General features: G+C 44.9%; 1 protein-coding gene across 2 annotated transcripts in view; it reads right to left on the bottom strand.

The window, feature by feature from the left end:
* AFAP1L1 (actin filament associated protein 1 like 1) overlaps positions 1-23,550 on the bottom strand; it is a 69,287-nt gene that overhangs the window by 37,014 nt on the left and 8,723 nt on the right. The window contains exons 1-2 of one of the 2 annotated variants that reach the window (XM_043913236.1): positions 7,918-8,028; positions 690-818 (exon numbers count right to left, since the gene is read on the bottom strand). In XM_043913236.1, the coding sequence (XP_043769171.1) occupies positions 690-732 (43 nt within the window). In that variant the 5' untranslated portion in view covers positions 733-818; positions 7,918-8,028. Of the gene's footprint in view, positions 1-689; positions 819-7,917; positions 8,029-23,550 lie in introns of those variants that run through there. The other variant, XM_043913235.1, reaches the window with a different exon arrangement.

The raw sequence follows: 23,550 nt of genomic DNA, 5'->3' as shown, positions 1-23,550 counted from the left end.
CCCCAAGTCACTCAGACCCCTCCAACCCCATGGGACAGGACACAGCCCCTTTAGAGTTTCCTGAGCTCTTGATTTACACATACCGTCTCGTGGGCTCACTTGAGGTTGGGGAAAGGCTGGAGCAGAGGAGGAAGCTTTGCTGCTGAGCACACAGTGAGGCAGAGAGGTTGTGGGGAGAGAGAGAGGGCCTGAGTGGAGATGGAGGGGCAGGTATACAACCCATAAAGCCAAGGGGGAGTGTGTGAGCGTGCAGCTGAGTGCAGGAGAGTGTGATGTGTATGTGATATGTCTGAGTGTGCGTGAGTGTTGTGCATATATGCTGTGTGTATGTGATAAGTGAGTGTGTTGCGTGTGATGGAGCATGTGGGGTATGTTGTGTGTGAGATGTGTTTCTTGCTGTGTGAAGTCTATGTGAGAGCGTGTTGTGTGTGTGTGAGTGTGGTAGTGGTGTGTACATGAGTGTGTGTGGCATGTGTGTTGTGTGAGTTTGCATAGGGCTAGGGGTGGAGGAAGACAAGGAGCACAGCCAGGGCTGTGGTGGACAGAGCTTGGAGTGGATGGGGACACTGGTTAGACCATGAAGAGAGCTTAATCGCCATGCTGTGAGGTTTAGGCCTCCTCCTGCCAGCAGGCCCTAGGGAGTTACTGAGGGTTCTCCAGAAGCTCTGGGCAGCATGCTGACGGCTGACCTGGGAGGGGCTGCAGGTTCTGCAGGATGGAGGCCACGGCCATCTTCTTCTCCAGAGTGGTGTCGCTGAGGTACTCGTGGTCCAGGAGGCTGAGCAGCCCTGCGAGCTCGGGTAGGAGCTGCTCCAGCACTGAGGAGGAAGCCCGTGGAGCACAGTCACAGCTGCGTCCAGGGCCTGGGCCCCACCCCCACCCTGCAGGACCCGGGGAAGCAGGGGCCGGAGGACAGGGCCCAGGGCGGCACGGAGACCTCAGAGGCCCTCACACAGCTGTCCCGGCGCTGGCCACCAGCCTCCCTTGGGGGAGCCCTGCTCAGTTAACTGTGACGTCTTTCCGGCCTCCCTGCTCCCTGCTGCTCCTCCTCAGACCTCATCCGGGCTTGACCTGGGGACTGAACTCGCAGGTAGTCTGAGCAGAGGCGCTGACCCTCTCTTTGTCCCAGCCTGCCCTCTGCTCTGCAGGCGCAGGGTCTTTCCTCACTGAGCTCGAGGGTCAGCGCAGGTCCCGGGCAGGAGCTCTGGCCGGCCAGGACACAAGGCAGGAAGGAAGCCTTCCTGTCCCATCAGTCTATACACTTCAATCTCTGGAACCTTCTGTTTCCGGTGACTTGACAGGAGCCAAACTAAACATTAACCCTTCCCACCCCTGGCCAAAAACTCATGTTGCTGTTCTTTCCCCCATGCTACACCAGTGTTTCTCAGACTTGAGTGTATATAGGAATTACCAGGGGATTCTATTAAAATGCAGATTCTGACTCAGGAGGTCTGGTGTGGGGCCTGAGATTCTGCATTGCTGACAAGCTCCCAGCTAAAACTGATGCTGCTGGTCTGAGACCACACGGAGTTGCAAAAGCCTAGAGCACAGAGTCCTTTAAAAAGACTGAAGCATACCAAGACCATGATGTCATCAGTGTCTCTCTGTCCCAAAGCAGTATCTTGGGACTTGGTTTGCCTTAGAGCCAAAGACTGACTTCTCTACAGTAGTAGTATTGTCCATCTTTGCAGCTTGCCAATCACTTGGGCATAATAATATGAGCTGTGCTAATTCCTTTCATACCTATTGTCTTATTTAAATCTCATACCATGTATTTTATTATCTCCATTACATGAGGATGCAGCTAAGGCTCAGAGAGGTTAAACAACTTCTCCAGGGCCATACAGCCAGCAGTGCCTGAACAGAATATAGTTTCCTCACTTTGTACTTTATACTATAGCACTTACATTGCTTTGCAGTATTTTATAGGGCCCTGCCAAGCTGAGATTGGTCTGATGATCAAGCCCATTTTTTAGATGAAGAAACTACAGTTCAGAGAGGATAAGTAACTTGCTTGAAGTTACATGGACAAGCAGAAGAGTCAAGATTTAAGCCCTGGTCTCTTGACTCCCAAATCCACGTGCTTCTCCCCACTAAGACCTCCTGAGAAAGTGGTGAGACTGACTTGCAGCTACAGGTCGGGATGTGTAAGAGGGGCTGTAACATGGAGCATAAGAGAAATCAGTCCTGGAGCCAGATTTCCTGGGTTCATGTTCAGGCTCTGTTAGTCATCAGCCATGGGACCTTTGGCAAGTTGCTTAACCTATATGACTCAATTTTCCTCTCTGTAAAGGGGAAATAACAGCACTTGCCTCACAGTCTCATGTATGGAAAGTGCCTTGCCCTGAACATAGTAAATCCCACCCCTAGTCAGCTATGAATACTATCACTATAGTATCTGCCATGCTGATCTGTGCTGTGAGATCTGCATGTCTGTCTCCTTCAGGAAGCGGGAGAGGCTGTGGGCTCTGGGAGGTGCTAAGGTAGACTTAGCATCTAGTCTACCTACTCAGAGTGGGTGCTCTATATGTGTTAGATGAGCGAGGGAATGGAGAGATGACCACATGAGGACTTTTTAAAAAACAGAAATTTTATGTACAGAGAGTAGTACTCATTGGAAAAATGCGATGATGTAATCTTTCTGTGCCATTCCAAAATCACCCCAAATTTGTTGGAAATGAGCTCGAGGCTGTTACCGACAGCCCGTGCCTCATGGGCTGTGTCTACCGCTGGGCCCTGAGTAGGGACTATCCATGCCATGTCTCGTCTCCTCCCTGCAGCACACCTGTGAGTAGGTCCCCCAGGATGCCTATTTTCTAGGAGCTGACTCTCAAGCTGAGGGAACCTGTGGGATGGTAGCACAGCTCGAAAGAGGAGGAGCCAGGCTGATCCCAAGTCTGCATGATTCCTGGAGCCACTGTGTGGTACACCTCCAGGCCTCACTCCAGAGCTCAGGTGAAAGGACCTGGCACCCCTGAGGTGTCACTGGGCAAGGGTTCTGGAGGGGCAGGGCTCTCTTTTTGAAGCAGAAAATTGTTTAAAGTCATTTTAGCCAGGTTTTAGCTTCCCTGGTGGCTCAGATGGTAAAGCATCTGCCTGCAATTCAGGAGACCCGGGTTTGATCCCTGGGTCGGGAAGATCCCCTGAGGAATGAAATGGCATCCTACTCTAGTGTTCTTGCCTGGAAAATCCCATGGTCGGAGGAGCCTGATAGGTCCATGGGGTCGCAAAGAGTTGGACACGACTATAGATGGGGAATCAGTGGAAACAGTGGCTGAATTTATTTTTGGGGGCTCCAAAATCACTGCAGATGGTGGCTGCAGCCATGAAATTAAAAGATGCTTACTCTTTGGAAGGAAAGTTATGACCAACCTAGACAGCATATTAAAAAGCAGAGACATTACTCTGCCAACAAAGGTCCGTCTAGTCAAAGCTATGGTTTTTCCAGTAGTCATGTATCGATAGATGTGAGAGTTGGACTCTAAAGAAAGCTGAGTGCCAAAGAATTGATGCTTTTGAACTGTGTTGTTGGAGAAGACTCTTGAGAGTCCCTTGGACTGCAAGGAGATCCAACCAGTCCATCCTAAAGGAGATCAGTCCTGAGTGTTCATTGGAAGGACTGATGCTAAAGCTGAAACTCCAATACTTTGGCTACCTGATGTGAAGAGCTGACTCATTTGAAAAGACGCTGATGCTGGGAAAGATTGAAGGCAGGAGGAGAAGGGGACGACAGAAGAAGAGATGGTTGGATGGCATCACCAACTCAATGGACATGAGTTTGGGTAAACTCTGGGAAATAGTGATGGACAGGAAGGCCTGGCATGTTGCAGTCCATGGGATCACAAAGAGTCGGATACAACTGAGCAACTGAACTGAAGCGACTTCACTTTTTTTTTTTTTGGCCAAGTTTTATATGTTTTGGAGGAAATCTTTTCAAATGGAAACACAAACCTCTTTGGCACCAACAGACACACCAAAAGTTAGTTACTCAATTCCAAAATATTTCCTAATTTACTCTAATTATGTGCCAGTCTGGCCACTTGGGGGAATTAGAAAATGAGTAAGATACTGCTCTGGGGTATCACCCTCTCTCTCTCTCACCGTATTTCTCCTCCATCCCTGTCATACACAGATAGACAGACACACACACATATTAGTAATTAACTGGTCACTAGGGAGGCTGTGGAAATGCTGTAAGGAAGGCACCACAGGGTAACCATGGGAACGTTCTTGGTGGCCTGCAGCCGTGGTTCATGTTTGAAAATCCATGACGCTGCTCTGCTATCATGCAGGGGTGTCAAGGCTACAGGGTGCAGTGGCTGTTTATCTCTACCAGTAGTTGTGAAATTTTCTGGCCTCAAGATTACTTTACAATTTTAACAATTATTGAAGACCCCCAAAGAGCTTTTGGTGTGAGCTGTATCTACCAGTATTGACTTTGTGTGCATGCGTGCCCTGTTGTCTCTGACTCTTTGCAACCCTATGGAATTTTCCAGACAAGAATACTGGAGTGGGTTGCCATTTCCTCCTCCAGGGAATCTTCCTGACCCAGGGATTGAATCAAAGTCTCCTGCATTGCAGGTGGATTCTTCACTGCTGAGCTACTGGGGAAACCAATATGAGTTTAACGTCACTTAAAATTGAGAATTAGATCTCAATTAGGATTAGATCTAGATTAGATCTAGGATTAGACAGAGTGCCTGAAGAACTATGGATGGAGGTTCGTGACACTATACAGGAGGCAGTGATCAAGACCAACCCCAAGAAAAGAAATGCAAAAAGGCAAAATGGATGTCTGAGGAGGCCTTACAAGTAGCTGAGGAAGGAAGAGAAGTGAAAGGCAAAGGAGAAAAGGAAAAATATAGCTATTTGAATGCAGAGTTCCAAAGAATAACATGAAGAGATAAAAAAGGCTTACTCAGTGCTCAATGTAAAGAAATAGAGGAAAACAATAGAATGGAAAAGACTAGAGAACGCTTCAGGAAAATTAGTGATACCAAGGGAACATTTCATGAAAAATGGGCACAATAAAGGACAGAAATGGTATGGACCCAACAGAAGCAGAAGATATTAAGAAGAGCTGGCAAGAATACACAGAACTATGCAAAAAAGATCTTCATGATCTAGATAACCATGATGGTGTGATCACCCACCTTGAGCCAGACATCCTGGAATGCAAAGTGAAGTGGGCCTTAGGAAGCATCATTATGAACAAAGCTAGTGGAAGTGATGGAATTCCAGTTGAGCTATTTCAAATCCTAAAAGATGATGCTGTGAAAGTGCTGCACTCAACATGCCAGCAAGTTTGTAAAACTCAGCCGTGGCCACAGGACTGGAAAAGGTCAGTTTCCATTCCAATCCCAAAGAAAGGCAATGCCAAAGAATGTTCAAACTACCACACAATTGCACTCATCTCACACGCTAGCGAAGTAATGCTCAAAATTCTCCAAGCCAGATTTCAATAGTACGTGAACCATGAACTTCCAGATGTTCAAGCTGAATTTAGAAAAGGCAGAGGAACCAGAGATCAAATTGCCAACATACATTGGATCATTGAAAAAGCAAGAGAGTTCCAGAAAATCATCTACCTCTGCTAAAGCCTCTGACTGTGTGGATCACAACAAACTATGGAAAGTTTTTAAAAAGATCCGAATACCAGACCACTTTACCTGCTTCCTGAGAAATCTGTATGCAAGCCAAGAAGCAATAGTTAGAACTGGACATAGTTCTAACAGACTGGTTCCAAATTAGGAAAGCAGTACATCAAGGCTGTATATTGTCACCCTGCTTATTTAACTTATATGCAGAGTACATCATGCGAAACGCCGAGCTGGTTGAAGCACAAACTGAAATCAAGATTGCTGGGAGAAATATCAATAACGTCAGATACGCAGATGACACCACCCTTATGGCAGAAAGCGAAGAAGAACTAAAGAGCCTCTTGATGAAAGTGAAAGAGGAGAGTGAAAAAGTAGGCTTAAAACTCAACCTTCAGAAAACTAAGATCATGGCATCTGGTTCCATCACTTCATGGCAAATAGATGGGGAAACAATGGAAACGGTGAGAGACTTATTTTCTTGGACTCCAAAATCACTGCAGATGGTGACTGCAGCCATGAAATTAAAAGATGGTTGCTCCTTGGAAGAAAAGCTCTGATCAACCTGGACAGCATATTAAAAAGCAGAGACATTACTTTGCCAAGAAAGGTCCATCTAGTCAAAGCTACAGTTTTTCCAGTAGTCATGTATGGATGTGAGAGTTGGACTATAAAGAAAGCTGAGTGCTGAAGAATTGATGCTTTTTGAACTGTGGTGTTGGAGAAGACTCTTGAGAGTCCCTTGGACTGCAAGGAGATCCAACCAGTCCATCCTAAAGGAAAGCAGTCCTGAATATTCATTGGAAGGACTGATGTTGAAGCTGAAACTCCAATACTGTGGCCACCTGATGCGAAGAACTGACTCATTGGAAAAGACCCTGATGCTGGGAAAGATTGAAGTCAGGAGGAGAAGGGGATGACAGAGGATGAGATGGTTGGATGGCATCACCGACTTGATGGACATGAGTTTGACCAAGCTTCAGGAGTTGGTGATGGACAGGGAGGCCTGGCATGCTGCGGTCCACGGGGTCGCAAAGAGTCAGACATGACCGAGTGACTGAACTGAATTGAAAATTGAGAAAAGCTTTAAAACACAAAAATACACAGTCACACATCCCATTAACCTTCAGAGCTACCACACTGTCACACATCTTATAGCCTTTGGAAAACTCTACTGTGTACCCGTAAGAGAATGAGAGTGAAGAGGGCATGTAAGGTCTCAGTACTATGTAAAAGTAGATGTGACCTTGGGGCCCCCCCGCTAAGCATTCCTGTCCCCAGCCACATCTTTCTGAGAACTGCTGTCCTTCAATAAATGATCTCAGATTGCTAAGCCTCTGTATTCCTTAAATCAGTCTGTCTGTCAGTTTCTCCCTCCTTCCTCCTCTTCCTGTCTCCCTCTTTTTTGTCTGTGAGGTTTTATCTCACAAATTTCCTCTTGCTGCTATCAACAAGTGCCTCTTGTGGCAGCATTCTGGCTTCTAAAAGCTCTCCTGCTTCTAAAGTGAGGACAGGTAGTTTCTGAGTGAGTTTTGTGCATTTAAAAACATGAGTTTAAGTACCCAAGCATTATAACACCCTTTTTTGCTTTTTTTCCTGGTACTTGATAGGATTTCTAACATGGGCCCTTGACTTCTAAGTGTTTTTTGTTTAACTGAGCTGTGATCACAAAAGTCCAAGTAGAGCAAAGGAGGGGCTAAGTGAATCTGGGAGAAGCACATGGGGAGTGAGCAGCTGCTTCGTCCTGGTGGTGGTGGTTTTTGGAGCCTGTAAGGAGGTGGTGGGCCGCAGCTGGTGGAGGAGGGAGTGTGAGCTCTGGGAGAAAGCTCAGCCTGTAGCTTTAGTGGGCAAGAACCCTTCCTTGAGCTGAGCCGTTACCATTATGCTGGGCAGTTAACGCACATCATCTCATTTAATCCTCACAAACCACACAGGTGTCTCTGTGTTCTATGAGGGAGGAAGCAGAGGCTTAGAGAATTGAGGTCACCCATCCAGTAAGCTGTAAGGTCAGGTTCTCTGACTTCAAAGCTTGCATTTCCCTGTGACTCCTGAATCCTCTATCAGAGAACTTGGGCTCAGAGAAAGGGAGGCCAGGTTGGGGCAGGGAGGAGGCGGATGGCCCCTCAAAGCCTGCTTGCTGAGCTGGGTCACTGGGGGTCTTGATCTGGAAGTCCTCTCACTGGATGAATGGGAGACCCTTATTGTGGGGCTGAGATCCTGCTCAGTGGGTCTTTCTCCACTGAGCCCATTGAACTTTAGAGCCCTGACTATGTAGATCTCAGAGAAAAAAACAAGTGATTCAAGCTTATACCTGACTTACCAGCAGAATGTCATCCCAGGGAGAAGCTTATACATCATGGTTTACAAGAAAGCTTTCGGTCAGTGCTCTATTCTTTAAAGACGATATGGAACTCTCTCCCCAAAGCTAACTTTCAGGTGTGGTGAATACAGATGTGCCTTCATCTTTAACACCTTAGAATTCAAACCACAAAGATTTAAACTATCAAATAATTTAATTTGGAAAGAAATAATATACATATAATGACATAATGCTTATGACAAGCGGTCATACCCTCTCCCAGGGGTTTGTTGGACCTCCTATCTGAGAGTCTGATTCAGTAGGCTTTATACTAGGACTCAGGAATCTACATTTTTAAGGAGTATTCCAGGTGATTCCAAGGTTCAACCTCTGAAAAATATGCCACCAGAAAACCTACTAGAGGGCATGTCCATGAACATAAAGACTGTGGGAAGACCTCCCTCATTCCTTAAGAGATTATCATTAGACATCTCTTTCTGCAACAACTGAGTGAAGGTGGGACTAAGAGCCCCCGCAGACAACTGTAACTTGCTGGAACATGAAGTCTTGCTTAGAAGAGCACAGTGATTAGGGCTTTGGGGTAAGACCTCTGAGCTAGACTTCTTGTGCTGCCACTTCCGAGTTGTACAAAGATAGGCACATTAGAGAGCTCTGAGCCATGGTTTTCTCATCTGTAAAGTGAAAATACTAGGATCCCAGCCTCCTAAGCTGGGATAACTAGGTTAAGACTATGCTTGCAGAGCACTTTGTTTGATGCTGTGCCTGGAGCCATCAACAGGGTCATATTGTTGTTGTTGATGCTGCTTCCTAATATTCCCCAGAATTGTGCACACTCCACAGTATTGACCAGATAGCATTTAGTGACAGATTGCTATAGTTGTGGTAACAGACTTTGTGAGGACATGTCTTAATCTGTGCCTCAATCATAGTAGATGTCCAACAAGCATCCATTCATTGGATATTTTGATGACCCAGTCCAACACTCTGATTTTAAAGATGTGGAACATGAGGATTCAAGAGTTTATCTGACTTAGCTATAGTCACACAACTAACTGAAAATAAGAATATCTAGTGTTAAATTTACACTAGGTTTGATGCTTAGATAAGTCATAGAAGAGTGGCTGAGAGGTCAGGGTATACAGAGTCTAGGCCTCCACCCAGCTCTGCCATTTTCTGTTTGGGGAGACGTCTTAACTTTCCTTAGCATTCAATTCTTCATCTGTAAACAGTGGGGGTAAAACATTAGCTGCTGCTGCACATGGTCACTATAGAGATGAAATAAAAATACATATGGTGCTTAGTGAACTCAGGGGCATTCTCTTCATTTGTGTAACCCCCCAACAGATTCAGGTGTGCCAGGCACAAGGGAAGGGAGTTCCCAGGGCAGGAGGACACTGTGGGATTCTGCATGTGCCCCCCCCCCCCGCCCCACGTGGACTGTTCATGGCCCTGGGCCTGACACTGAGCGTGTGTGGTTACGGCAGTTGGAGGCGGTAGAGCCCCTTTCCTCAGAGTGCTCCCCCACCAAGGACTGCCTCCAAGCCACGTGGAGGGACAGCATCTTTCAGCTGGAGGGGCAGTGATACAGCCCAGAACCCTGTCCCTGCCATCCCAGGAAAAATCTCCACTAGTTCCTACCCCACCCACCTCCCATCTTTGCTCCCGGTCCAGGTCATCTCTGCTGTCTGTGGGCAGACGGGGCATCAGGACAGGGTTGCCTTTTATGACTAGATTTTATTTAGAACCATGAATACATTTCATTGATCCTATTTGGTTTAGTTGAGCCTTAGGGAGGTACAGTGAATTCCAATCAAGAAAAACCAGGGAGAAATAGTCTAATCATTGTTGTAAGTCTTCATTTTTTTTTTTTTTTTTAACTAGGTGGGACAGAGGGGCATAAAAACACAAGAGAGTTGATAACTGTTCAAAGGGATGCAAAAAAGTTTGTCAAATAAAATTAGAAACCTACTTAAAAATTTATCTAAGGTTATACCACTCTGTGCTTATTGTTCCTGGTGAATACCCAACTAAGACTAAGATCAGTTTTCTCTCTGCTCCTCCACCCTCCCCACCTAAGTGAAAACAGCATGAGGTGGGAGAGAGCAGAAATTTAAGCCACAAGCAAAAAGCACTGCCACTTGTTCCCAGGAGTGCTTCCCTGTTGCAGCTTAAGTGAAACCTTGAAGCAAAAGGCCTTCATTACAACCAGTATGGGCTCCCAGTGCAAAGAAGGTCAGATTTATTTAGAGCTCTGAAAGGTAAAAGGTCTAATTTCCATGACAAAAAGTAAGTAAATAATACATCTTCAGTAAGCCACAGGAATAAGAAACCCTGTTTGGGTTCCTACCTAATCAGCTGGTGGGCTCTTTGACTTGTGATCTCATTGCTGGGCACCTTTTAGTCTCTGAAATTTACAAAAATGCTTGGAAACAGCTTGCAAGATATAATTTCATTAAATGCAAAGCAGTAGGAGGAAACCAATTTCTCTTTTCCCCACTTCATTACTTGACAAGCCTCTTCAGGACAAAAATAACTCATCCTTCTTTGTTATCAAAGTCACAGAAAATGCAAACAGTATGGTTGAAAAATGAAAAATAGGAAGATTTGTCAGAATGTGGTTTTATGAAGGGTATGCAGTTTTTCTTTTCATTTACTAAAATTTCCTTTCTCATTTCCCAACTGCAAAATAACCCAATTTCTATCTCATAAAGGTTCCTTACCTGGAGAAAGAACTAGTACATTCTTTTAAAACCTTTTGATCATGATTTTAGAGATGACATTTAATAAATTGTTTTAACAACCTAGCATGTCAATGAGGTATGACCCATTATAGCAGTGGGGAGTTAATTCACCTTAGAAAGGAAAGCAGTATACTTAGTAGAGGTGGTCTCAACAGTTGGATAGGAGGAATGAAGAAAAGAGGAGACTTTTCTGTGGCTTTCCAACCGTGCATGCCCTTCCAGTGAGACCTTTCTTCAGGCTGCTTTCTACTCTGTTCCTCAGCCTTTTAACCCCAGGTCTCTGCATATGTGTTTCCCTCTTGTCAGAATTCCCTTCTCCTCCTAACCAGTAATCGCCCCTTTCAGCCCTCTACTCACTCATGACTTTCTCACAGACCTTCACTGTCCTCTTGACCACATACACTGCCTCTATTTTATGCTGTCATAGCATCACTCTCCCTGTGGTATTTCTTTCTTTTTTTTTTTTTTCCTGTGGTATTTCTTATGGTGAAATGTTACACTTTTCACTAGCTCTCTGGATGGATCCCTGGATGAAAAACTTGAGGATGCAGAACCCATGGGACTGACTGTGAGGCAATTGAGTATCTGAGGATTTTGGTATTGATGAGGGTCCTGGAACCAATTCCCTGCAGATCCCAGAGGATGGCTGTATTTAAATATGTATATCTCTGATTAGCATCTGTTTCCCCCACTTGAGCCTTAACTCCTTGGGGGTAAGAACAGTGCCAGCTTTTGCTAGTGCCTGACACAGAATACGTGCTTAAGTATTTGTGGAATGAGTAAATTCTTGAAGCTAAGTTTTCTTAAGAGTTGATAAAGTCCAACAGCTAGTTAGACAAAAGCTATGACAAACCTAGACAGCACATTAAAAAGCAGAGACATTACTTTGCCAAGAAAGGTCCATCTAGTCAAAGCTATGGTTTTTCCAGTAGTCATGTATGGATGTGAGAGTTGGAACATAAGAAAGGCTGAGTGCTGAAGAACTGATGCTTCTGAACTGTGGTGTTGGAGAACACTCTTGAGAGTCCCTTGGACTGCAAGGGGATCAAACCAGTCAATCCTAAAGGAAATCAATCCTGAACATTCATTGGAAGGACTGATGCTGAAACTCTAATACTTTGGTCACCTGATGCGAAGAGCTGACTCATTGGAAAAGACCCTGATGCTGGGAAAGATTGAAAGCAGAAGGAGAAGGGGATGACAGAGGGTGAGATGGTTGGATGGCATCACTGACTTGATGGACATGAGTTTGAGCAAACTCCAGGAGATGGTGAAGGACAGGGAAGTTTGGCATGCTGCAGTCCAGGGGGTCACAAAGAGTTGGACCCGACTGAGTGACTGAATAACAGCGACAGCTAGTTAATGTCTAGTTAACCATGTTCTCATGGTGACTTAGGATAGTAAAAAAGATGCTTGAAAGAGAAAAAAAAACAGAAAACAGGTAGCAAAAAGCCCAGGGTACAAAAGGGAGCAGAAGTCCAATTTCTCATGTGGCTAAGCTCCCTAAACCCTGTTTGTTTGAACTTGTACCCCTCTTGTGAATATGGTTTCCAGTTGGTTTAGTGATGTGTGTTTTGTAGTTTGTGGATTTTAATCCTAGCATAGTAACATTAATACAGGAACTATGTGAGTTCAAGTCTTGTTCCCATTTTCTAGCTGTATACCTTTGGAATAATTACATAACCGCCTGATGTACATCATTGGTGACCTGTGAAGCTTATCTACCTCAAGAGTGGGCCCTAGTACAGTGAGAATGTGCCTAAAACAGTGTCTGGCACATAGTATATACTCAGTACATGTTAGCTGTTTACATTATTCTTCCTTTACTATTATATGTCATACCCTGCTTTAAGAGATTTACATGTGTTCTTTACATAATTAAATTATGAATTTTGGTAAATTCTTAATGAAATTCATAACTTAATTCTTACACATGTGGGAACTGAGGACTGCAGAATGGGAAGAATCCTGAGACCATTTGGAGATGCCTCTCCCAGTGCTCCTTCAGAATGCTGCTTCCATCTATGCTAAGTCCTGCATAGTTAAGTTAACATATGCTAAGTTAACTCTGCAGAGAGGCCCCCAGTCACACAGGTGAGGCTGAGGGAATTGACCCTTCACTTCATGGGTACAGAAATCCCTCCTTCCTCTGCCCACAGTTTCTTCCAAGTTATTGCAGATCTACCCATCTGGGGCCATGAAGATGTCTCACTTCTTTCCTCTCAATTTACAAGCACTTCACGGAGTCCAAATGAAGGCCAAACAGTGGGCAGGACGTTGGAGGGGACCTCACTGGTTGGACTAGCATTGTTGATCGCTAAAACAAATACATCCTGTTGTCCCAGAGCATACAGGGAAGACTGTGGTTCATGTGGGCTGGAAAAGAATAGAAAAGGAGCAGCAAAGAAACCCAGCTGCAAAGCCAATGCCTTGTGCTGACTGCTTTCCAGGAGTTAAATATAGCTCCCGCGTGAGGCAGGCAGAGGGTTGTCGAGGTCACCTTGAAAGGCTTTTGTGTGTGATAATTACAGCTTATGCAGGAAACGGAATATCCTTTATGCTTAAGAGAATAGTACAGTTTGACTCCTTGGGAGAGAAACCCAGAATCCTGAGGGAGGTGGAAAAGAAGAGTGGAGGATTTGGGATTTGGTAGGAGAACCGACTCTTTGGAAAAGACCCTGATGCTGGGAAAGACTGAAGGCGAGAGGAGAAGGGGACGACAGAAGATGAGATGGTTGGATGGCATCACTGATGCAATGGACATGAGTTTGAGTAGGCTCTGGGAGTTGGTGATGGACAGGGAAGCCTGGCGTGCTGCAGTCCATGGGGTTGCAAAGAGTCGGACACGACGGAGTGACTGAACTGAACTGAGGAGAGTATCTGGTTTGGGTTCTGACTCCTCCCACTTGCTAGTATTGAATCGGGTAAATCAGCCTCTCAGAGCATCATCTTCCTCTTCTGGAAGAAGGGATTTAGAATCCTTGTGTGCAGGAATCCTTTGTGGGAGGGGAAATGGGCAATGGTGGGGTAAGGGTTTGTAAACTGGGGGGGTTCTTATTGGGGATTCTCTGTAGCAAAGTTCTGTGATGTACTCTTGTTTCAGGAAGTTAAGAGGTCAGGGAGGTGGCAGGTCAGTGGAAACAGGTTGTGGGGATGTTTTGGGGTGACTCTGTTCCGGGAGGTGGGCCAGGGTGACAAGCTCATGGAAGCCCTGCATCTTAATGGCCTTTTGAGCAGCAGCTCTGCCCACGTCTTGTCATCCACCAGGACAGCTCTCATTCTGAACACCTTGTTTCTCAGCCCTGGGTGGCCAGGGAAGAGGTAGTTCTCCCTCATCAAGACATTTCCAGACAAGAGTGGGGTGGGGCAAAGAAATAGCTTTTGGCAGTGGGGCTGGATTCTCCCAGAATTGTTCCTTTGTGTGCAGGTTCCTCCCTGTTTGGCTCACAGAGGAAATGGTTCCAGGAGGAAGTGGAAAACTGTGACACACACACGCTCAGCCCTCACACACAAGATGGCATCTGTTTCCGCTTGGTGGAAGTCCCTGCCGTCTCCTTCACTGAATGGAGTGGCCTGGAGTACCGGATGATAAAGGCAGGGAGTGTTTTTGAGCTCTTAAGTGATGTTCCAGATGTTATGCTAAGCATTTTGCATGGATTACCTCATTTAATTCTCATAATGGCCCTGTGAGGTAGTGACTGTTCTTACACTCTGTTTTATACATAAACCAAGTGAGGCTTGGAGAGGCACAATTATTTGTTTAAAGGCACATGGCAAGCAGAACCTAGACCTAAGTCTAGGGCCTAAACTTCTAACTGGTGCATCATAATTCTTTCTGGTCACTTTCTTCTAAAAGAGGTTCCCTATCTCTGAAGCTCGCTAGAACCACCAGTGAGCCACTCATGACCACTCCTCACTAGTGTCCGTTCATAGGATGGGTGCCTGGTCTGAGGCCTAGGTGGAGCTGGGCTTACCATTCTGAGAAGTTTGAGTTTGAGGAACTATCTCACCAGTTGCCTGCAACAGACACTGCAGATGTCTGGCTCTAGGGGTTTGCAAATAATACTGATAGTAATAAAGATAGTTAATGATGACAGTGAACGTTTATTGAACATATTCTACAATGTGGGCCTAACATTTTTATTTCTTTACTAAATTAGGACCTCAAGTGGACAAAAACTGGATTAATCCTAGTCCTTGTTTCAAGAGACACTGTCATCATTGGCTCATGCATGCTTCATTTTTATTTATCTATGTAATCAGTTATTTTTGCTAATGTAGTAAGTACCCACAAGTCCACCATTCAAAGCAGAATCCTGGATCTAGACAATATCATACATCTAACTATGATCTCACGCTTCTGCTTACCCTTTCCCAGTCTGTCATCCTGAATGCTGTATTCATCACATCCTTGTTTTCCCTTACAGACCGCAACTAGATTTACCCATAAAAATTTAAAAATTTTAGTTGTTATAAACTTTATTAAAAGGGCATAATGTTATTGGTAATTTTTTGTGACTTTTTTCTTACTGATACTGCTAAGGTTTATCGATATCGTTGCCTGTCATTGTGTTCATTCATTGTGCTATATGATACTCCATTGTGAGAATATTCTCCATGGCTAACATTCTGTGCCTATTATGTTTATTTCATCTTTGCAGCAACTGCATATGGTAGGAGCTCTTCTTGTCTCAGTTTTACTGACAAGAAACTAAGGCCTAGAGAGGCTAAAGAGCTTGCTGGAGGTCATAGGTGCCAGGTTCACATCTTTCTGGCCCTCACTGTATGCTGTGTTCTGGTGTAGAGGGGAAAACACAGGCGCTGGAGCCAAACGCCTAAGGCTCAAGCTCCGTACTTACTGGCTGTGTGGGCTCGGGCAAGTTGCCTCTATTTCTTCAGCGTTAAAGTGGAGTGATGGTAACTGCTCTGTCTACCTCTCAGGCCTGTTGTGAGACTCAAACCTGACAATATCTGTGAAAAGTGATAGTAAACAGTCTGTAAATGGAAGTTTTATAAATCGGTACATTGTGATTAATGATCAGCGTACCATCTGCTCCCCCTTTCCCTCAATCAAACAACAGAACATGTGTAGGATTTAAGAGATGAGCATCTCTATTCAGAAAGGCATGGGTTGGGTTGACAATCAGCCCATAGAAACCTTTGTGTGATTAAAGAATTATAAAATTATCAATAGAGGCCTCAGACTGCACTAATGGAAACAGTGTATTTATCTTTATTCTGTTCAGTAGAGTTTAAAAACTTTTTTTTTCACTATTCATTACCTATTTTCAATATCTGAGGCCCCACCCCACTACTGTTTGCTTGTGGTGTTTTCTTTGCATGTCTTGTTCTCCAGCTACTATACTGTTTGACCCTGGGCAGGATACTTCACTTTTCTGAGTCTCCACATCTGAATAATGGGGATAATAATAATACCTACACCTTACAGGGCTGTCATGAGGGTCCAGCGAGGTATTATATGAACTGCTTAGAACAGTTCCTGACACATACCAAATTGACTAATGTCGTTATTTAAACTCTTCCCTATTCCCTAGACGGCGCCCCTTTATTCTTTGAGAGTTAGTTTAGAGGCCCCTTCCTCGAGGAGGCCTGTCCTGCTGTTCTGGACAGGTGAGGTTACCTGTTAAGAGCCTCCAGGGCAGACAGTTTGTTCAGTGACCTCCATTAAAGTGTGAACTGTGAGAGTAGAGATGAGGCCTGATTTAACATCTGCTGCTGCTGCCCGGTGCCCAGTACCGTCATGGGCACAGAGCAGATGCACTGCAGAGAGATTCACTAACAGCCCAGAATTCAGAGGAACAACCGCAGATTAGGGAGGGGGCTAATTCTGCCTGTGACAGCCATCTCCAAGAGCAGAGGGGCTTATGGGGATGGGGGAAAGGAAGAAGAGGCAGACTTGTTCGCTGGGGTTCTGGAGGACAGTTCAGACCAGCGGCGGCAGCTCCAAGACCATATTATTAGGTCCACTCTATGTAGGAACTTTCCAGAAATTTGAACTAAGAAGAGAGCCAGCTATCCCTTCCAAGAGCGGCTGAGTCTTGGTGGACTGCCTCTTGGCAGGAATGTGGGGGTGAGTTAGTATAGTGGGTAATTGTGACACTGGGTGACTACGGTGAGAAGCACACAGAATCACACCTGGGATCTGTCCTCCCTAGCCCAGCGACCCCAGGCAGGTGACATCAGTTTTCTCATCTGTGAGGCAGAGGTAATAAGACCACTCATGTCAGAAGGTTGTGGTGAGCAGAAAGGGAGGTAGGGTAGAAAAGTGTTAAGCTCTGTGCCAAGCACACATGAGACCTCCTGCAAAGGTTGGTTGTTACTGTTGTTGATGTTGTTAGTAATCACAGGGGATTCAGGTATCTCCCAGAGTTTAGTCTAGACATTCTAGGTGGGAGGCTAAAGGTTATGCTCAGAATGGCCACCCTGCCTGCTGCCCAGGTGGTAAGTCTATCCTCTTCCCTCTCCCTTCCTTCCCCTTGCTTGCAAAAGCCTTACAGTGCTAACCTTAGATTATGTCTGGGCCAGGCCCCTGCAAGTGCAGCCCACAGGGAGCCCAGCCATCCCTGGCAGGCTTTGGGAGATGCCTAGAGTGATTTCCTGCCTCCAGAGCTGGGGGTGAAATCGAGAAAATGATGGTTGAAGGTCCCAGGAATGACTTATCTTGAGTCTTGAAGAACCCTGGACAGATGTCTCCTCTGCTGTCCCAAGAGATCAACAATTCTACACGCTCTCTTTGAAAATGGACAGTGTGAAGTTTTAGGTTTTTCTGTTCTTAAACAGGAAGGTGAGTTAGCCTTACAAAGTTTGCTGCTCACATGCAGTATGTGCTGCAGTTCCTAACTGGTCTCCTTTCTCTAATCTCTCCCTTTCTACTCTGATGTGAGCTTTAATTTCCCCAAATGGCAACACACAGCATAACCCCCTCCTGCTCACACCTCGTCAGTAGCTCCCCAGGGCCCAGACACCAGTTTCCTTTGTGACTCAGGTGATGAAAGAGCTTCATATGCTCCCTGTACTCCCTGTGATTTATTCCCTCTGTAATTCCATCCCTTTCCAGGATGGGCAGGCAAGAAGTGAGAGGAATCCATTCTGATTTTTAAAGAAAGGAGATAATTTATAGAAGTGTTGTTTAAACATTGGCTTTTTTTTTTTTTTTTAATTGTGTGCTTCCTGCATGCTGAGTGCTTTTCTTGCAGAAATCCAGTTGTCCCCCATAGTCAGACAGGAGATTGTTATCTCCAATTTTAGCTGAAGAAAGGAAGACCTGGGATTAAATAGAAGGAGTAGAGCAGGGATTCAAACCCTGGCAACCTGACACCGCAGCCAGTGCCCTCGGCTCCCACAGTATGCTGCCTCTATTATTAGTTACCAGTCACACCCGCAGTTGTGGACCTGGAGGATAAGGCCCTACTCGAGGCTCCATTTTACCTCTGCCTGCTTCTCTCAGCTGTAGGCACACTGACCAACTTGTGCTCTGAGCATGGTTTCTGTGCCTCTCCCCTTCCTACTCGCCATTGTCTCTACTTAGAATGCTGATCCCCCAGTGTTTTTGAGGTTCCTGGCTAAAAAGTGTCCCTTGAGTCTTCTGAGCCTTTATGTATTCTCTTTGATGGACACGAACCAGATATGACTTCATGTCACAGGCGTTGGTGACAGAGTCTTAGTTTTTTTGCCTCACTAGGAGGTTAGGGGTGTAGGAACCCTACGCTTACCCCTGTTACCCCTTAGAGCTACAGCTGGTTGCTGGCTGGAGGTGAGGAAATGTGATCAGTCCCTCTGGCTTCCCAGCACACCCCTAGATCAGTTTTCTTTTTGCTTCAAGTAAAGCTTAAAATGAAAAAAAAAATCCCACTTGGTTTCATGTCGGCTGGATTTACCCTTTGCAAACTCTTCAACAAGAATGGGCAGGAAGAATAAATATTTATTCTACAAATGAATAAATCTGACTCCATCTTTAAAAGAAAGCCTTAGTATAAATTATCATAATTTCTCCATTCTAAGATTTCACTGATTTAAAGATATTTTATCTATTAAATAATAGCTTTTTGAAAAAAAAGAAAACAGAAAAAATGAACAAATTGATGTAGCAAATTTAAGATATATTCTTTCAAAAGTATGTTTTGGTATCAATGAAATATTTTTAAGAATATGGTCCAATTCAATTTTGATTTTTTTCTTTTGATTCTGGTGGTCTCAGAAAAAAAGTTTCCTAAGTCTTGACTAAATCACCATGAAGCATGGGCAGGTGTCAGCGGTATCCCAGCCCTGAACCCCTGGGGTTGCTGGGTCAGCAGGGGCATGTCAGGCCAGTTATGGACCAGTGGCATCCCTGAGACCCCTAAGGCCAGTGTACAGGCTTTCTCCCCAGCAGAACTCTGCGCTCTGCTGGCATCTCTTGACCACGTCAGTGGTTCTGGGGAAAGCTGACTGGGAGTCCATCATGTGACCTTAGGCATGACACCACCCCTTGAGCCTTGGTTTCCCTGGCTGTAAAGTGAGAGGCATAAGATTAGACAGGCGGTTTTCAAATGTTCTGCAGATGGAGCTCTGGGGTCTGGGAGGCTTCTCTGGGGGCTACCTTGGGAGTAGGAAGATGGAGTAGACTGTACTCAGTATTTTCATTCCCACTTCCCGCAGAGCAACTCTTTGTTTAAGATTTTATTTGCAGAAGGATTCTGAAGCTAAATGTAGTTTGAAAAACACTGGTAAATGGCATTCTGGGGCCTTTCCAAATATTAGTCTTGAGTACGTACTCTTGAATGATCTGAGGACAGGGCTTCATTCCTCACCCTGGACACACCCTCACAATCTTTCTCACCACAGTGCTCCAGGCAGACACTCCCAAACTCTACAGATTAATTCAGGGGTTGGCAAACTTTGTGTAAAAGACCAGATAGTACATATTTTAGGCTTTTCAGGCCACATGTGGGCCTCTGTTGCAACTACTCAACTCTGCTCTTTTGGCAAAAAAGCAGCCATAGACAAAACATAATGAATGGACATGGCTGTGGGCCAATACAACTTTATTTACCAAAAGATGTGGGGGGTCTGGATTTGGTCTAACAACCAAGGTGTACTGCTACCCGTGCTATAATAAACACTTCGACCTGATAGGTGAAGAAACTGAAGCCCAAGGAGGAGACGCAAGTAACTGGATTTGGTCGGGATCCCTGTAGCTCGGTCAGCGAACATGTTTTCACCACTCCACACTGCTCACTTAGCCATAACCCTTACCCTGATTTGGATTGTGGGCATCTGAGATTGCATGATTGAGGGAATGGTGCCCAGAAAAGACACGTGCCCCACTTATCCCTCTCAGGAGATGAGTTTTCCCCTAGGTTCTTAGAGGGCTATAAAAAGCCCCTGAGCTTGCCTCCTGTGGGACGTTCAGTCAGTAAATTCCCCAGAGCTGGAATGACTGCAATGTGGTGCCACATTCTGCCCCTCTGCAGCCTGACAGCTGTGCAGGGAGAAGAATCAGGGCTGGCAGTCTCTGCGCCTCCACCCCCACCTGGGGTGTGGCTGGGATTCCCGAATGGAATTTTAGGTGGAGGACAAAACCCTGCCTGGGCCCTCCTGGGGCAGGATCTTTGCCAGTTCCAGGAGGATGAATGTTTCTTGAATTCTAAACGCCAGAACTACAAGGGCCACAGTGGAAGGAGTGTGAAGGGTGAGAAATAAAGTCTCACACCAGCTGCCTGGCCATACTGATGGAAGCTGTCCCTCCTGGAACTGTTTAGATTCCCTTTCCCTCTCCTGCTTCCCACCTTGAAATCTTCACCTGTTAAGTCTTTGTGGCTTATCTGGCAAGTCCTTCGCATTAATAGACCTGGGAATGCCTCTCTCCACTGGACAAGCGGTGGAGAGCGATGGTAAAGAACTTACGTTTGGAGGTGGGCAGGGCTGGGTTAAAAATTGACCTGTTTAGGCCTCAGTTTTTTCATCTGTAAAATTGGGGATATTTAAACAAAATACATGTACAACACATTTTAAAGTAGGTACTGAAAATAAATTACAGTAAATAAACTTAAAATGCAACAGATGGCAATGTCATGATGAACATTCCCATCAAATTCTGTTGGGAGGTGTGGTGGTGATGAGACTGCAGGGCTCAGGGAAGATAAATATCACAAATATATCAAAAACTTCAAATTATTGTGTATTCACACACTGACATGGGCCACAGACATGCCTTCACAGGGACTGTACTTATCAGTCTACCACAGAACCAGATTTTGCCATAAACTACAAAATTTTTAAAACAAAGTTGTATTTACATCTTTCTAATTCATATACATGCCCTAGCTGTGATTTTAAAAAATAGAAACTACACAAAGTGAAGAAATTCAATGAAGCGCGGGTAAACGGCGGGAGTAACAAAAAAAAAAAAAAAATAGAAACTACAGACACTCTCCCCTCATAACTGCTGGCAACATTTTTGGATGGAATTTCTCCCTCAATAAAATTAATGGCATATTTTATACACATGAAAGTCAAACTGCATCAGCTTCATGATTGTTGAGAGGATTAAATGGCTCAATGTACATATGTAAACTGCCTGACTCATGGTGAGTGCTCAGTTGGCAATTATTATTAAACATCTGTTATGTGCTAGACCCTGGAAATAAGATGTAGAGACAGTCTCACAGCACAGGCTTCATATATACACAGAGGAGGCATTTAAATTAGTACAATACAATATTCTAAGAACTGAAACTGAGGAGGGTGGTGGTGACCCAAAGTCAGAGGGAAGGTCCAGGGAGGATGTGGCAGATAGTTTTCATGGAGGTGATGCTGAGCGGTCTCTTTCAGGGAGAGGGAAAAGCAGAGGCATCTTTTTAACCTCAGTTTTTGCATCTGTCTAACTGGGAGAATGTCTCAGCTGACCACTTCACAAGGCTTTTACCAGAGTTAAGTCATTGAAGAGAATCTCAAGGCTGAAAGAGTCCCAGAGAAAGGATTTTAGTGGTCAATTCTCTCTTTGAATATCCCTGCTATTACACAGGTTCCTTCTCGCCCAGAGTGACCCCTCTGTGGATGACTGCTGAGTGAGAGCCTGTATGACTGCCAGAGTTGCCCAAGCTGTAAAGGAAGCACTCCATGATTAACAACCCCAACACTGCGTGGGAAGGGACACAACTGGCCAATGTGAAAAGGTTTCTAGAAGTTAAAAGCTTTATAAAAATGTATGTATTTATGTTGCAGAAGTTTGTGGCTGAGCCATTTGCTAGGACATGGTATTTCTGCTTCCATGTCCAGATACATTTCTCTGCTGGCACTGTGTGCTTGGCACATTTATTGGAGGTTTGTCCTCTCAGGCTAGAGTACCCATACCATGGGAGTCCATGGTGGAGGGCAGGGTGGGCTTAGGGAAGAAACCTTGAGAAAAATACGATCTGTCTCTGCAAGTCCACTGCACAAAGATTTTTTTTGGAGTGGGGGGTGTTTGTTCAGGTGTGTTATGGATGATAATAGAAATTTGTCTGGCTTTAGATAAAATTCCCTTCAAGCTTTCAGAAGCCACTTTGGGTAACAGACCAGACCAAACCCTAGAATTTCACCTGGTTGAAAAGTGTGAAAGGCAGTGCTGGAGCCAAGTAATCAAGGGAGGTGTTTGAGCAAGGTCAAGGGTCCTGATAAGCCTGTGCACGAAAACAGCAAGCATGTCAGACTCACCTGCGAGCTTTGCAAAAAGTATATGTTCCCAAACCTCATTCCAGACCCACTGATCAGACCTCTGGGGGTATATTTTCAGTAGGCTCCCTGGAAGATAATGATTCTTCCAGCTGGATTCAAGAACCACTGCTTTAGACAAACAGAGAGTGGTCTTTATGGGAGGCTGGAGAGGTGAGAGGAGAAACAGGAAGCTCTTACCAGAGATGACAGGATATTGGAGAAGAAGCCACCCAAGATACATTTTTCAGTAACAGTTAACAGAACTGGGGGTCTGACTGCAGAAAGGGTGAAAGCAAAGGAAGTGATGAATAATGACAAAGTCTATGTTTCTGTCCCTAAAATAGGAATCATTGAAATGGAAAATCCTGGAGCTAAAAGTGGCCTTACCCAGCTCTACTCTGTGAACTTTGTATTTTTTCTTTTATTTATTTATCATCTCAGCAGACATTTTTTGCACATATACTACAGGCAAAGCATTACATTAGATGCTGGAAAAGAATTGTGAACAAGGTAAAAAGGACCCTGTCCTCATAAAGCTCACATTAACAGCTAATTAATTGCTATAATTAATCATTACTATGAAGATGGCAAAGATCTTGCAAAGATGGGCACAATAAAGGACAGAAATGGTATGGACCTAACAGAAGCAGAAGGTATTAAGAAGAGCTGGCAAGAATACACAGAACTATACAAAAAAGATCTTCATGACCTAAATAACCACGATGATGTGATCACTCACCTACACATCCTGGAATGTGAAGTCAAGTGGGCCTTAGGAAGCATCACTATGAACAAAGCTAGTGGGGGTGATGGAATTCCAGTTGAGCTATTTCAAATCCTAAAAGATGATGCTGAGAAAGTGCTGCACTCAACATGCCAGCAAATTTGGAAATCTCAGCAGTGGTCACATTACTGGAAAAGGTCAATTTTCAGTCCAATCCCAAAGAAAGACAATGCCAAAGAATGTTCAAATTACCCCACAATTGCACTCATCTCACACGCTAGCAAAGTAATGCTCAAAATTCTCCAAGTCAGCCTTCAATAGTACATGAACATTACCTTCAAAAAAAAAAAAAAAATAGTACATGAACGGTGAGCTTCCAGATGTTCAAGCTGGATTTAGAGAAGGCAGAGGAACCAAAGATCAAATTGCCAACATCCATTGGATCACTGAAGAAGCAAGAGAGTTCCAGGA

This window comes from Cervus elaphus, chromosome 9 (assembly GCF_910594005.1).
Source record: "Cervus elaphus chromosome 9, mCerEla1.1, whole genome shotgun sequence".
NCBI lineage: Eukaryota > Metazoa > Chordata > Mammalia > Artiodactyla > Cervidae > Cervus > Cervus elaphus.
Note: the sequence above shows the minus strand (reverse complement) of the source record. Positions and strands in the feature narration are given on the sequence as shown.